Source organism: Ursus americanus, chromosome 4 (assembly GCF_024610735.1).
Source record: "Ursus americanus isolate L20-20 chromosome 4, mUrsAme1.1.p, whole genome shotgun sequence".
NCBI classification, from domain to species: Eukaryota; Metazoa; Chordata; class Mammalia; order Carnivora; family Ursidae; genus Ursus; species Ursus americanus.
Window position 1 is genome coordinate 19044540 of NC_142130.1, and position 15821 is coordinate 19060360.

At 43.9% G+C, this 15821-nt stretch overlaps 1 protein-coding gene and 1 long non-coding RNA gene across 7 annotated transcripts in view; both read left to right on the forward strand.

The window, feature by feature from the left end:
* LOC123786471 (uncharacterized) overlaps positions 1-15821 on the forward strand; it is a 697240-nt gene that overhangs the window by 657744 nt on the left and 23675 nt on the right. For all 6 annotated transcript variants that reach the window (XR_015724133.1, XR_015724134.1, XR_015724132.1 and 3 more), the window contains one exon: positions 12452-12558. This is a non-coding gene — a long non-coding RNA (uncharacterized LOC123786471). The remainder of the gene's footprint in view (positions 1-12451; positions 12559-15821) is intronic.
* On the forward strand, positions 9003-11704 carry SOX2 (SRY-box transcription factor 2). Its single transcript, XM_045788724.2, has one exon. It carries the CDS (start codon positions 9599-9601, stop codon positions 10562-10564), a length of 966 nt encoding a protein of 321 aa, XP_045644680.1. The 5' UTR covers positions 9003-9598; the 3' UTR covers positions 10565-11704.

Genomic DNA, 15821 nt, shown 5'->3' on the forward strand with positions numbered 1-15821 from the left:
TGAATGTTTCCCATCCCCCAAACCAATCTTGATCAAACTTTTCCTTTCCGGGATGGCGGTTAAATTCCAGATTTTTTTTTTTAAGAAACAGGTGCCTGACACCTTTCTTCTTTTATCTCAGCATCTCAGTCGTAGGATTTCAGGGAAGGTGTGCCAATGGTAAAGAGTATTTTCTTTTGAAATTCAGCATTTTCAATGACCAGGAATCCAAATTATCCTAGGGGAAGAAGGGTATTTTTACACCTCCAAAAGTACCTGTCTACATAAGAAAGAGGTTTGGCTTTTTCTTTGGTGAGCAAGTGAGGGTAAAAGTACACTTTGAACTCTTTCAGAAAGATAAACTATAAAAATGACACATCCTCTGAATGTAAAATGATAGGAAAATTTGGGTTTGTTTAGGTGTTTAAAATCAAATTGAAACAATTCCAGTGTTAAGTGAACACATGATCTCAACAAGGTGTTTTATGATTTCGATCTTCAGGGATGTACTTACAATTTTAACTTTTAGATAAAAACCTTAAGAAGTTAAGAGGTTGCTTTTTAAAAATTTCCCTATTGAAGGAAACCAGATTAATTTTCATAACAGAATTACTTTTTAAAATATTTAATACTGTGGCTAAGCAAGTTTAAGTTGATCTTACGTTTATTCCTCCCACCTTCCCAAATCAGCGGATCCGAGATTGTGTTTTCAGGGGAATTGGTGTTCAGTGGGATGAGAGATGTCTTGTCCATCAGACTCCAGAATCGAATCTCGTGTTTCTCAATAAATGACTTTGGATACCGGCAGGAAAAGAATCAAGGCTTTGATCAGTTTTTGCCCGGAAACCTATCGAAATAACGGGCAAGGGGGATTCCCTGCTACAGGCAACCCCACCCTTTGCTTTACCAAAAAAAAAAAAAAAACAACAACAAACCAAAAAACCAAAAAACCGAGTCCCCGTTACAGAAATACTAAGTCCGGGCCAGTTTTGGAACCAGCGCCAACAAACGGTGCGTGACAGCCGCGGCCCAAGGCTGTCGGTGGCGTGGGGAGGCCAAAGCCAGCAGAATCCTGGAGGCGACCCGCGAAAGGGGTTATATGCCTGCTGTTCGGAAGTGATGTAGAATTTGCAATACCAGTGGTCCGGAGATTTCGACCCCGTTCCGCCCCCGGGGGTCCCAACCTGGAGGGCGAAGAAGGGGCTGGGGGAGGAGCCGCACCTGGCTGCAGGCGGGCTGTGTGTCCCCAACTTCCCAAGGCCCAGGGAGAAAGCGCAACCCCTAGTTTATGAAAGAGAACTAAAGAAGTGGGTGGCCTAGGCCTGGGAATGCCACCCAGCTTTCCCAGCGCAGTGTCATTTCTGTGGTTTCAGGCGGCCTCAGCCCCTGCCGGAATCCCACGCCCCACGGCGGCCAGCGGGAAGGCAGCCCTTCCATCTTTGGGGACTGGGGAGGGGGCAGCGAGTGACTGACTACTTAGAAGCAGGCAAAACCACCCCGGGCTGGCAACAGGGCCGAGTTTTTCTGCAGCAGCAAAGCGCCCTTTAGGGGCGGAGCGGGCATTTAGGGTCTCTTGTCCCAGCGTCCAGGCCTGAGCCCGCGCCTCTTGGCTGAGCGCCCTGCTTTCTAAGCAGTCAGTCTTGCCCCATTCTGAGGCCAGTCCCGAAGGATGGGCCACCCTAGCTTGGGCCCGCTGAGTCTGTGCCAAGTTCCCAGTCCTCTCTCTGCTCCATACCTCAAACCCTTCTTGATGAACCCAAGCCTCACTAAGAAAGCCAGGGTATGCTGGAGTTTGGTAACTGTTTGGGGGTGGAGAAGATGACTGATTGAGTATTAAGACCAGGATTCAAGGATGAGCCCTCATTTATTAAGTTTGCTCTTTTGCTTTGTTTTTAAGCTTTGAAGAGCCTTTATAGTTCCCTTGACCCAACCCTGAGACAGACAAGGCGCCGGGAGAAAGCCCAGGCTGGCTTGAGGGAGCTGAGATATAGACAGATACTCATCTCTCTACCACTCAAGGAGCAGATAAGCTCTGCCAGACTCTGGGTCCTAATCCAGGGCCCAGCTGCTATGTGGGCTGCCGAAGGGTGTTGAAACCACAAGTACAACTTGACACCACTGAGCCCACGGTGCTTGTCAATAATCTGTGAATTAGGTGCAGAGATTGTCACTGTAGATCATAACAGTTTCTGAAGGACTCATTACAGCCTATCGTGTCAATGATCTTCAAATTAAGGGGGGGGGGCGGGAGGGAAAAGGAATGGGGAGAGCCTACAAAAAGGGAAGAAGGTTGGGAGGGGAGATAAAAGTCAGAGCCCTAGCTCTGAAGGAGGCTTTAAAGATTACCAGGCTAGCCATCTGAGAATTCCACTGGGATGGGGTTGCCCAACTCCATCTGAGCCAGGGCTGGAAAGGGGCACTAGAGGGTGAGCAGAAGTGGGCCCCTGGGAAGGCAGACTTCTCAGACATTTCTTTTGAGGCCAGAAGAGCTTTTGGGAGAGGGCTCCAGATATCAATGGGAGGCCTTGAGGATGCCAGGCCACCCAGGATGGGTGGACACATTGATTTAGAGCACTTTCCAGGGCTAGCCACAGCTGCAACTCGGAGAAAAAGTGGATAGTAGTTTTGTTTAGGGCTGATGGTGACTGTAGGTGATTTTTTTTTTTTTTAATGCTTTGCTTTTAGCTTCTTTTCATACAAACAGGTGAAAGACTTTCTTCCTTTTCCTTTGATAGTAGTCCTGTCCCTCACACTCGTAAAGCTGATCTAATTTCTTTCCCCATCTTGCTTTTTGAGGCGCCAAACACCTCTGCCTTCTGAGGTAGTTGAGTGTTGTCACTTTTTGAGTTTGTGTTATGTCCGGTTGTACTTCTGGAAAGGGACCTGGAAGTAACACAGAAGCAGTGTGCACCATGAGATCTCCAGAAGAAAGAAGACGAAATCCCACTTCAGCGGTTTGGAAGGAGCCAGACTAAGGGAGAGACCGGTGCATTGCCGGTGCAGTGAGTGTGCAGCCTGGCATGCACTGGGGTGTCATTCATGAGCCACTTAATATGCTCTAGAGAAATCTTAAGGAAGCTTTAGGTTTGTTTTTCCCACAAAAGTTGTGGTCACAAGTAAAGGAAATAATCACAGTTGGAGAATTTAAAACAATCGTCTTTTTCCTAAAATCAAGGTGACAGTCCTAGTCACTGGAAAATTCGGGTTCTAAGGAAACCCTGTTCCTTTGGTATGATTAATTGCACAAGATAGTTTAGTCAATAAGGGAGATAAGTATTTAGACTCCCAAGCAATGATTTAGAGGTGTGAAAGGTCCATGGGTTTGTTGGCCCACTTGTAGTTCCTGGTGCTCTGTTTGCCTGGTTTTGTTTTCGTTTTCCATTCCTTTCTTCTGATTTTTAAAATCAAAATCATAGTTTCATTTCTTCTCAATGTAACTGAAAACCACTGGTAGGAGGCTCTTTCAATTTTCAGTTTGTCTTTTTTTTTTTTTTTAAGGGAATTTCTATTTAAAATAATTAGATCATTTAATGGACACACTGCATTTTCCCCTGGACAACAGCTGCAGTGCAGAGACAGATCTTCTGTTAAAACTGCTTGATAATTCAGAAATGGAAATGAAATCGTGAAATGTGAATCCTTTTTTCCAGGAAATATTTGAGCTGGAATATATGAAGGAGGTACATATACATGTAACACTAGAAGCAATATGATGATTGTTATATATAGCCCTGAAGACATACACAAGTGATTATAAATTACTTTTGTTACTATAATTTGAAGTAAGGGGGAAATATATTTGGTTTTCTTTATATCATTGAATTCTTTTTAAAATGTATTTATTTCATCAGTGGGAATCAGATGAAAGAGAGTGAGTATAAAAAGAAGCTGGATTCAGAGCAGCTCTGCATTCCTTAGGTTTCAAGGGTCCTTACAGCTCTTGAGTGAAATTATTTGGTGAAATTGGGTCTGGACTGAAATAGCATTTGTTATCCCCTTGTTCATTTGTTATGTGTAATACCACTTCTGGAAATTAAAGGCAAGGTGCTGAAGGGACAGACAAGAAGAAAAAAATATATAATTAAGCAATTTTAAATTGCCAATCTACCATGCGTCCATAGGCATATCTATGTCTTAGTAAATAAAAAGGGATAGAGATATATGCTTGCTCTTCGTATCATCTAGAAACATTTATTATAGTTCCTGTCAATAATCTTTCACACTTCCAAAATCTGACAAGTTTGGCAATAGGAAGAAAATGGAAGAAATGTAGATGAAAGACTTTCTATCATTTTGAAAATTGCTTTATAAAAATTGCAGTATCCCCTCTAGGATCTTGTGAGGGATCCTTCACAGTCTAAAGCAAGTGAAGTTTGATAATAGCATAGTCCTATTCTAATTTTTGCTCTTGCTTTCAATATCCTAACTTTTTCCAGTTTACTTCTTATAATTTTTGGAAAATATGTGGTGTTTTTGTAAGGAAAAGAAATTCTCTAATTTCTCTTTACCTTCATTTATTTGCATTTGTTTCATATATATTGAAGAATCAGGTGTTGATCATTCTGGAAGCCTTGTGGCATGCTCCAATTTGGAGTGATTGAGGAACTTTTTTTTTGCAATTTAGGGGGAAGAAGGAAACATTTTTTTAATTGGCTTATACCAGTCTCCTTACTCTGTAATTCTCAGTTTTCTTGTGTTAGGAGATAAATATCAATAAAATTTCATCTTACCAAATTGCACCAGCATTGTCCTACACGTTGGAATTTTCCTTTATTTTTGGCTTTTAAAATCAGAAACTTTTCTTGGGTTCCTGTACTTCTCTTTTTAGTTTCTGTGCCTCTTACCACACCACTGGTATGATCTCTTCCACTGCAGTCCGGTCACTGCTATGGGCGCTTTCAGTGGAGAAGGCTGGAAGGTTAGGATCCGGAGGAAACATAACAAAAAAAGGGAGGAAAAAAAACCCCTTCATTTGGCCAAATCTGGCTCCTAATATATTTAACCACTTCCAGAATTAGAAAGCCTTTCTGTACATTTTCTTCTATTTTTCTCTCTTTTTTTCCTTACGTAATGAAATTAAAACTTTTGGAGCCCACAGTTGACATTTTTCAGAAAATTGAGTTATCAAGGCAGTAATTATTTCACGGGGAGATAAAACTCTCATAGCCCTAACTGTCAAATAGGGCCCTTTTCAGATTTTAATTACAAAATAAAATTAGTCTGCTCTTCCTCGCAATGGTTTGTGAGTGGTTAAACAGAGCTTTCCCCCCAATACTGGTGGTCGTCAAACTCTGCTAATTAGCAATGCTGAGAAATTCCAGTTAACAAGGACATTCTCCAAGACTCTGCAGGTTCCCTGCCGTTTGCCTTCATTTCCATAAGAAGATTAAGAGAGGAGGGGAACACACTCAAATGCAGATGCAGAAAAGAAGCGTTTTTTAACAAGCATCATAATAGTAAGATGCTTGGCTAGTTCTCACCTAATTACTGCAAGTTAAACCTCTATTTGCCACTAAGAAGAAAAAATACGTCTACAGTCCCCTATCTCCACAAAATTATTAGTTGGCTTCAGATATAATACTTGGGGAGGGATGAGGGGAGTTTAGGAGAGAAATATTAGTGCAAAAGATAAAACTGAGCCACACTTAATCAGTTAAGGGTTTTTGGCTGGGGCCTATATAGTAGAGCAAAATTAAATCAGAATATCCTAGGAGTTATGCGTTTGTGTTCCTAATTTCTAATCTTGCTTTAAAATATGCAGCTTTTTGCTGCCCACGAAAGGCAAATGTTATACTTCCTTTAGATTAAGCACTTTAAATTTTCATACATTGTGCCAATGGCAACATTTTTAAATTCTTAAAGGATGAAGCACCCTCTTCCAAGTCTTATTTTGATTCCCTAGTAGTCAACGGTGCATTGTTATTGGTACTGTAGCCATCTGTTATAAACCTAAAACCGTGCTGCTTCTATCATCTATTGTGATTATTATAGTTATTATTATATTTAGGGGCCAGTGATAGTGCCGGATTGAAATAGAGTGGCCGGTGATCTGATTTTTTTAATGCATATGTTTTAAAAAATCTAATGAGAAAATTGTTTCTGCTATCACCATCTTCTTTAATCTTATTTTCATAGCACATTATTATGCATAAATGCCAGCCACAGTTAGTTTATTGCCTTGATAAGTACAGCAGGCTTAATTAAAATAAAGCTGTAAATAAATGCAACCAATGATAACACAATTGTAATGTATTTCCATAGCTTATTTATATGATAAAAGCAATTAACAAAAGACCTAGCCAGCCCCTTTAACCTCTTAAATGCATTATTATAGAGTTCGGGGACAAACACAGGCGTCTGATAATGTATAAAAGCCTTTCTATATTATCCCAAGGAAAAAATTTGTGCCTCTTCCTACTATCCCTTGAGAGAGAGGGAGATTAAAAAATTTGCTACTGTAGCCATTCGTTATTAATATTTATTTTAATACATATACTGCACCATTATCCACATCAGCCCCTTGAGTTTTTTTTCTTCAGATTTAATTATCCATAAGCTTTTTTAAAGTTTTCGGAATAATGCTACTAAACTCAGACCAATGCATACACAATCATGAAGTGAATGCTTGGTCTGCCCTTCGTGGCATCTGGACAATCATAATTCATTCATATGTTGAATCTCGTAATTTGTACCTATTTTTCCCCATGGTTTAACCTCCTACTTATCTGGAGGTTATATGTACATTTCTAAGTTAAGCAAATTAAATCTGATTCTTATGATTTGGTTCCATAGCTTATATGATATGTTAACTTTTCTTTTGTTTAGATTGCGTGTAATTAGTTGGATCTTCCTCCCATTCCCCTCATTTTTTTTCCCTTTAATTCTTTCCAAACACCTTCTTTTAAAGGTAAAAGCAAAACTGTAGTTATGGACAAGCGAATTCACCAGTAGGGGGCGCACCGGCTACATCCCTGAGACCAGACGCGCTGAAAAGCCTGTGGCTGCTGTGTTGTCCTCTGAGCCTCTAACCTTTTCTCTTTCCTAATCTCCGTGTCCGTGTTTAGCTTAATATTACACCTCGAATAAACAGAAGACATTATTTTGTTTTGAAGAGTGCCATATATTTACCCGTCTGCAGAAGTCCAGTCTCACCCTTCCCAGGTTCCCAAGAACTAAAACAAACCATAACTTAGAGAAAAAGAAGAAACTGATGGGGGAGGGGCGACTGATTGGAAATAATTTATAAAGAAAAGTCTGCAGGATTCTTTTTCTCAACTTTTCTGGCTTTCCAGTGAGCATACTTATTTTGAGTTGGACAGGAACAGAAAAGCCTGGGAGGGCAGGGATTGGAGAAGTTGTAGTGGGGGTGGTGATGGTTATGGGAAGAAGGTGGTTAATAAGGAACAAAACAATGCAGTTTGTGAAGATAATAAATGGAACGTGGCCGACAGATACTATTCAGTACATTTTCTTAGGGTGAGTAAGGGTAGATAGATCAGGGGAGGAGTGGGCGGAGAGAGTGTTACAGAAGAAAGAAAATAAGTAACCCTGATGGTTTAAGCCCTTTATAAAAAAGAAATGGCATCAGGTTTTTTTTCCCCCCACCCCCCCCCCCTTTGTAGTCAAGTGCATTTTAGCCACAAAGATCCCAACAAGAGAGTGGAAGGAAACTTAGACGGGGCTTTGTTTGACTCCGTGTAGCGACAACAAGAGAAACAAAACTACCTATTTGTAACGGACGTGCTGCCATTGCTCTCCGCATTGAGCGCCTACCTATTGAAATCTTTACGTCAGGACAATGGGAGAGCGGCTAAAATTACCCTCTTGGGTCCTGGGCGGGCAGGATTCCTGAGCCCCTACCCCCGCCTCCGTCCCATCCTCCTCCAGCGTCGGCCTTGCTGGGCTCCCCCCAAGACCAGTCTTGGCCGTCTTCTTCCGGCCTGCACTGCCTGCACCTGTGCCGGGGAGCACCACACCCGCCTCCCAAGCCTGGCGCCCCCTCGGAGCGCTGCCCCAGACCCGGGCGGCGCGGGCAGAGCGGCCACCACAGTACAAGTCACAAGGGGAATGGCAGGACTGGTTCTGCTCCAGTCCTGGGAACTCTGCGTGGGAGGGAGTTTGTGAGTGCGGCCCAAATGCCACCTCCATACTGTGCCGTGGGATGCCAGGAAGTTGACGTTACGCTGCTCCGTAGCCTGCACTTCTGAGAGTCCTGTTGATCTTTTTCTTCCCCCAGCCTCCTTTTGAAACCGGCCCAACTGAAATCTTCCTTTGGGGGAGGCTCAGGAGGAGAATGGGGAGAGAGGACGAGAGTGGGGGCATCCTCTCTCCATCGATTGAATGGAGAAAGATGGTGGGCGATGTGGCTGGGGGTAAGGGGACAAGCTGTAGTGTCCTGGCCGGAGATGAGCTGGGCAGGGAAGAGCCTGCTTGCCGCAGCTTCCCCAGGCCTGGCCTCCCCTTAAGGGTAGAGTCGGCCGCAGAGTCATTCCAAGCAGGATTTATGCTTAAAACAGCAAACTGCGTGGCAGCAAGGAGGGTTTTGAGGACAGAGCTTTCCGTCTCCCAACTTCTTGTCGGGACAGTGTGAGAAAGGGGTGAGCCAGTACCGGCACCTGTGGAGGAAGAGGGGCGAGGGGAAGAGAGAGGTTAGGGAGAAGCACCGGAGAGGCTGGAGTTGGGGAGAAGCGTGCGGAGGAGCGGGAGAACAATGACACACCAACTCCTGCACCGCCTGTTTCCTGAAATACTAGTAGGACAGTCGCCCTGAACCACCCACTCTGCCCTGCCCCACCCCACCACCTTAGCGGCTTCTCGCGCCCCTTCCTCAACTCAGCGGCCCGCACCAAAAAAAGTAAATCAATATTAAGTTTGAAGAAGAAAAAAATCATAGTCTTAGTGCTGTTTACCCACTTCCTTCGAAAAGGCGTGTGGTGTGACCTGTTGCTGCGAGAGGGGATACAAAGGTTTCTCAGTGGCTGGCAGGCTGGCTGTGGGAGCCGCCTCCCCCTCCCTCCTTCCCCCTCCTCCCCCTGCCTCCCCCGCGCGGCCTGCGGCGCGGCAGACCCCGCCCCCTTTCATGCAAAACCCGGCGGCGAGGCTGGGCTCGAGTGGAGGAGCCGCCGCGCGCTGATTGGTCGCTCGAAACCCATTTATTCCCTGACAGCCCCCATCACATGGATGGTTGTCTATTAACTTGTTCAAAAAAGTATCAGGAGTTGTCAAGGCAGAGAAGAGAGTGTTTGCAAAAGGGGGAAAGTAGTTTGCTGCCTCTTTAAGACTAGGACTGAGAGAAAGAAGAGGAGAGAGAAAGAAAGGGAGAGAAGTTTGAGCCCCAGGCTTAAGCCTTTCCAAAAAATAATAATAACAATCATCGGCGGCGGCAGGATCGGCCAGAAGAGGAGGGAAGCGCTTTTTTTGATCCTGATTCCAGTTTGCTTCTCTCTCTCTTTTCTTCCCCCAAATTATTCTTCGCCTGATTTTTCTCGCGGAGCCCTGCGCTCTCGACACCCCCGCCCGCCTCCCCTCCTCCTCTCCCCCCGCCCGCGGGCCCCCCAAAGTCCCGGCAGGGCCGAGGGTCGGCGGCCGCCGGCGGGCCGGGCCCGCGCACAGCGCCCGCATGTACAACATGATGGAGACGGAGCTGAAGCCGCCGGGCCCGCAGCAAACTTCGGGGGGCGGCGGCGGCGGCGGCGGCGGCAACTCCACCGCGGCGGCGGCGGGAGGCAACCAGAAGAACAGCCCGGACCGCGTCAAGCGGCCCATGAACGCCTTCATGGTGTGGTCCCGCGGGCAGCGGCGCAAGATGGCCCAGGAGAATCCCAAGATGCACAACTCGGAGATCAGCAAGCGCCTGGGCGCGGAGTGGAAACTTTTGTCGGAGACGGAGAAGCGGCCGTTCATCGACGAGGCCAAGCGGCTGCGAGCGCTGCACATGAAGGAGCACCCGGATTATAAATACCGGCCCCGGCGGAAAACCAAGACGCTTATGAAGAAGGATAAGTACACGCTGCCCGGCGGGCTGCTGGCCCCGGGCGGCAACAGCATGGCGAGCGGGGTCGGGGTGGGCGCCGGCCTCGGCGCGGGCGTGAACCAGCGCATGGACAGCTACGCGCACATGAACGGCTGGAGCAACGGTAGCTACAGCATGATGCAGGACCAGCTGGGCTACCCGCAGCACCCGGGCCTCAACGCGCACGGAGCGGCGCAGATGCAGCCCATGCACCGCTACGACGTGAGCGCACTGCAGTACAACTCCATGACCAGCTCGCAGACCTACATGAACGGCTCGCCCACCTACAGCATGTCCTACTCGCAGCAGGGCACCCCTGGCATGGCGCTTGGCTCCATGGGCTCGGTGGTCAAGTCCGAGGCCAGCTCCAGCCCCCCCGTGGTTACCTCTTCCTCCCACTCCAGGGCGCCCTGCCAGGCCGGGGACCTCCGGGACATGATCAGCATGTACCTCCCCGGCGCCGAGGTGCCGGAGCCCGCTGCCCCCAGCAGACTTCACATGTCCCAGCACTACCAGAGCGGCCCGGTGCCCGGCACGGCCATTAACGGCACACTGCCCCTCTCTCACATGTGAGGGCCGGTCAGTGAACTAGAGGGGGGGAGAAATTTTCAAAGAAAAACGAGGGAAATGGGAGGAGAGTAAGAAACAGCATGGAGAAAAACCCGGTACGCTCAAAAAAAAAAAAAAAAAGAAAAAGAAAAAAGAAAAAAGAAAAAAAAAGTCATCACCCGCAGCAAATGACAGCTGCAAAAGAGAACACCAATCCCATCCACACTCACGCAAAAACCGCGATGCCGACGAGAAAACTTTTATGAGAGATCCTGGACTTCTTTTTGGGGGACTATTTTTGTACAGAGAAAACCAGGGGGGTGGGGTGGGGAGGGCGAGGGAATGGACCTTGTATAGATCTGGAGGAAAGAAAACTACGCAAAACTTTTTAAAAGTTCTAGTGATACGGTAGGAGCTTTGCAGAAAGTTTGCAAAAGTCTTTACCAATAATATTTAGAGCTAGTCTCCAAGCGACGAAAAAAATGTTTTAATATTTGCAAGCAACTTTTGTACAGTATTTATCGAGATAAACATGGCAATCAAAATGTCCATTGTTTATAAGCTGAGAATTTGCCAATATTTTTCAAGGAGAGGCTTCTTGCTGAATTTTGATTCTGCAGCTGAAATTTAGGACAGTTGCAAACGTGGAAAGAAGAAAATTATTCAGATTTGGACATTTTAATTGTTTAAAAATTGTACAAAAGGAAAAAATTAGAATAAGTACTGGCAAAACCATCTCCGTGGTCTTCTTTAAAGGGGCAAAAGTTTTAGATTGTACTAAATTTTTTTTTAACTTACTGTTAAAAGCAAAAATGGCCATACAGGTTGACATCGTTGGTAATTTATAATAGCTTTTGTTTCCCAGCTTTCCATTTTGTTCAGATAAAAAACAACAACAACATGAAATTACTGTGTTTGAAATATTTTCTTATGGTTTGTAATATTTCTGTAAATTTATTGTGATATTTTAAGGTTTTTCCCCCCTTTATTTTCCGTAGTTGTATTTTAAAGATTCGGCTCTGTATTATTTGAATCAGTCTGCCGAGAATCCGTGTATATATTTGAACTAATACCATCCTTATAACAGGTACATTTTCAACTTAAGTTTTTACTCCATTATGCACAGTTTGAGATAAATAAATTTTTGAAATATGGACACTGAAATTATGCTTGAGTCTTTCATTTATTTGGATAACACTGATTATACATAACTCCTCGGGGTATATACTGTGCTCGGCCAAGAAAGCAAAATACCTAAAACCTTGATAGTCTAGTCCAGTAGCATGTGCTAATGTTAATTGCAACAAATGTCTGAATGATTAATTGAATAAGTACTCTCAAAAAATTGAAATGCTTATGTCATTTCTAAAATAGAAACTAGAGACATATATTGTAAATCCACCCCCTCCTTTTCTAAGCAGCATGAATAAGCATGATGGGGACTTATACTTAAAACTGATTTATGCCACTTGTTGCCAGAAAGAAGGAGTCAATTCTGAAAATTTTCATGTAGCTCAGCAGATGGGGTATTGAGCCAAATCAGAACCAGGTTGGCTGGTTTTGTTTTCGTTTTCCTCAATGCACAATGGCCCTTTGGAAACCTGGTTATAAGGGAAAATGATGCTTCTTGTATCGGAATAATTGCAAACTAGACATGCAAAGTGCTCATCTGCTGGGTGGGTGTTTGGATTACTTCAGCCCTGCTATTGTTTGAGAGGAAACAAGTGGTTTGCTTTCTTTGTTCCTTGACTTCATAAACTTTCTCCTCTACATTTTCCTGTTTAGGGGCAAGGGAAAGCAAAGAACGTCTTACAAAAGCCCCCGTCTTATCACGGCTATTTTTTTATTATTATTATTTATTTTCTTTTTTCCTCTCTCTCCCTCCACGAATTCCATTTCTTAAATTGGCAGCGCGGGTCCAAGCCTGTAGTCACAAATCGGATATCTCTGCAGCTGATAACAAGCAAAAGAGAAGCCAGGCAACAGCCATATTAAAGAAGAAAACAATCAACTCTGAGGTAGATATTTTACTTTGTCCGGTCTAATCACATTTGGAGATGATTATGCTTTTGATCTGTTAACCATGTTTTACTACAGTAGTAGAGAAGTAGGGGGAGGGGAAAGGGGTGGGGAAACAAGATTGGATTTGTTGTTTTCTTTTGCCCTAGGAAAGGTAAAGAAAGACTATAGTTGTCCTCAGTGGGAGCGGAAAAGTTGGGGAATCGCCATGGCCTTTGAATTAGCGATGTGTCTACATCACGACCGACCCGCGCTTTGGCGCAGCCGGAGAATCTGTAAGACCGACTCAGGGACTTTTCTTCCTTATTTGCTGCTTACCTCGCTCAACTGCCCCCAGCAAAGGGGACCAGGAACCACGAGTCAGGCATTCTTAGGAGCGTGGGCTGCTACCCGCAATTTCAAGGGCTTGTTGTGTCAACTTGCTACAACTTTGGAGAAGTTGGAATCCGGCAGCGCCTTCCACTCTTGAGTAGAATGCCGGCTGCAGCCACCAAGTTAGCTCAACCCATTGGTTTGCACTTTCTCGTTTTCCAAGAAAGTCTTTCTTTCTCGTGGTGTTGCTGATGTTAGTTCTGGGCTCAGCTGGAGATATCCTCATATTTTCTGTATTTTTATTTCATGTGGATTGTTTTGTTTTCGGTGTGTATTGGTTTTCATTTATTTCTTTTTTAAAATTTCATTTTAGGGTAAAGGACAATTATTATGCCAGTTCCCAAATCTAAGCGAGGCATTTCCCCCCCTAATTAATGCAGAGACTCTAAAAGAATTTCCCCCGGCCTGGCCAGCCATTGTAATGCATATACGGATTATTCACGTGGTAATGAGCACATTCGCCAGTTCTTGCTCACACATACGAATAAAAGAAACTTTGAATAAAGATCCAAATGATCTTGCTGGGGGGTGGGGAGGATATTCCCGGAATTTGAGCCAATCAACTATATGGAGTGTATATATTTGAAAAAAATAAAGAGATATGTTAGAAATATGTATAGGGTTTAGAGTAATTGCACTGCATTAGGCTCCCTTGAAAAGAAAAGAAAAGAAAAGAGCCCACAGGATCAGACTAAAAAAAGCAACAACTTTTTGGCAAAATGCTCAAGTTCAAATATTTTGCAAGAGGGAAGAGAGCAATTTTAGGAAGTTGAACTAGTTTTGAGTGATTGTCACTGTCTGCCTAAAACAAGAGAACTCCCATTTTCCCTCCTATCCTTCCATATCTCCTACCTAAATGAAAGACAAATTATTTTGCTCGCAAATATAAATTCTTTTGATAAACTGCATTTGAGGAAAATGTCATATGTTTTATCCTTTATTTGATGGGGTTAAATGATTCCCCAGGTTGTGTAGTTTTATGACTAGATTAATATTGAACTTACAATATTTTAATTATAATATGATTTCCAAGAAGGGGGGGTAAACCCATAAACTTGCCCAGAGATGGTTATCTCTCAGTGCTGAAGTTAGTTGACTGCTCCGTTCCTTCCTTTGGCTATTATTCTGTTCACTAAAACCATTCAATTTCCAGTCAAAGGGGGTGAATTTAATGTTTTGTTAACCTTATACATGGAATGGAAATGTGTAGAAGGATGAGATTATAGTTTGTTCCCTCTGCAATTTTTTCTTTCCCCGCACCCCCGCCCCCTACTTTAAATAAAGAGCGTTAAAATATTTTGCTGAGCTGTAGTAGGTTAGCAAGGTTTCTTGCCAATGCTGGGAAGCTGGTATTACAGACGGTCCCAGGGGAAAATGGCTCACATTAACCACTAAATGAATATTTGACAAGGGCTCATTCGGAGGTATTATTACTATAAACGTGTCCCTACTGGACTTTTCCAGGGTCAAAGAGCAACGCTTCAATTAATTATTTAGTCTGCTAGTAGATTTGGTTGTAATAGCTGTACTTATTTCTAGAACCGACACATTCTTACAGTAGGAAATCTCAGGAGAATCTTCTCCATCAGCCATGCCTTGGATTGAAATACACACAGAGCCCTGGCATGACTTTTTCATAAAACCTTTTCCTGGGCTGAGAGTTGGGGGGATTATAGTTTCTTTTCCTATTTCATTTACTGGCTTTGTTTTAAAAGAAAAAAAAAAAAAACACAAGAATGTAATAAGTTACCCTAGATTCTACATCATGTCTGGAAAGGTCTTTTAGGGCCTTGCAGTTTGGGGAGAGAGGGGTGGGGATTTATTTATAACCTTTGCCTTTTCTAAGTGGAGATGTCGCAGGATTTCAGAGACTCAGGCAGGTTCTGAATTTAGAAAGGGCACACTTTGCTGTTTGCCAATAAAATTTGGGTTTTAAAATGGAAGGCTCCATAGGCTGAGTCCTCTGAGTTCTAGTAGTCTCAGAGTAAATTGGGGTACAAGATAGTCCCTCCTTCCCTCCCCACCTATTGGTTTGAACATTTCCAGGTGTAGTGGGGTGCGGGGGGGGCCAGGCAAGTGTTCATTTCTGCTCTGTCATAAATTCCTCCGTGGCCCTGGGTAAAATGGTAAGGGAACGATTTTGAGAGTAAGATTCCTTGACAATAATATAAGGTGAATGAATAAGAGATAAGCTGCAAGGGGTGGGGGGACGGGATGCAGTAATTACAAACCCAATTCATTCAGCTTTTCAGAACTTTTGTTGTGGGAGCTCCATTGACGGGTTTTGAGCCGCCAGTTTTCTCACATTAAAAAGAACTGATCAGCGCCTCAGGGGGACAAGAAATACCGCTTAACTGCATAGTGATTGGGTCTTCATTTAGAACCCTTACAAGAAGAAATTTAAACAGCGCCTTTGTGTGCACAGGTTTACTTTTCAACTGCTAACAGTTTATAGCTAACTGCTTTGAGATTGAAGTTGGACTGTGGTTTGATCGCCTGCTTGTTGGCACTGCTTGCTTATTTATTTATTTATTTGTTTGTTTGTTTGTTTGTTTATTTTATTGTAATGAAGAGAGCTTTTTATATCCTCCCCCCTTTATTTCTTGCCCTTGGAGAATTTTGCAAAACAGTTCCTCATATTTTGCTTTATGGAAGGAGTTTCCTTCGCCATGCGCTTTAAGCAGAGACTTGAATTAACACTTCTCCAACACTTTCCACCTCCCCCCTCCCATGATTGCCTTAAAATAATTTGCATCTCACTTTTTTTTAATGCTGCCTTTTCTTGCTTTCAGAGCAAAAACTGCTTTGGACAGCTACAAGTGAGGTTGAGGATGAGGGTTGATTTATTTTCTTTGCCTTTTTTCTTTTCTTTTCTTTTCTTTTTTTTTTA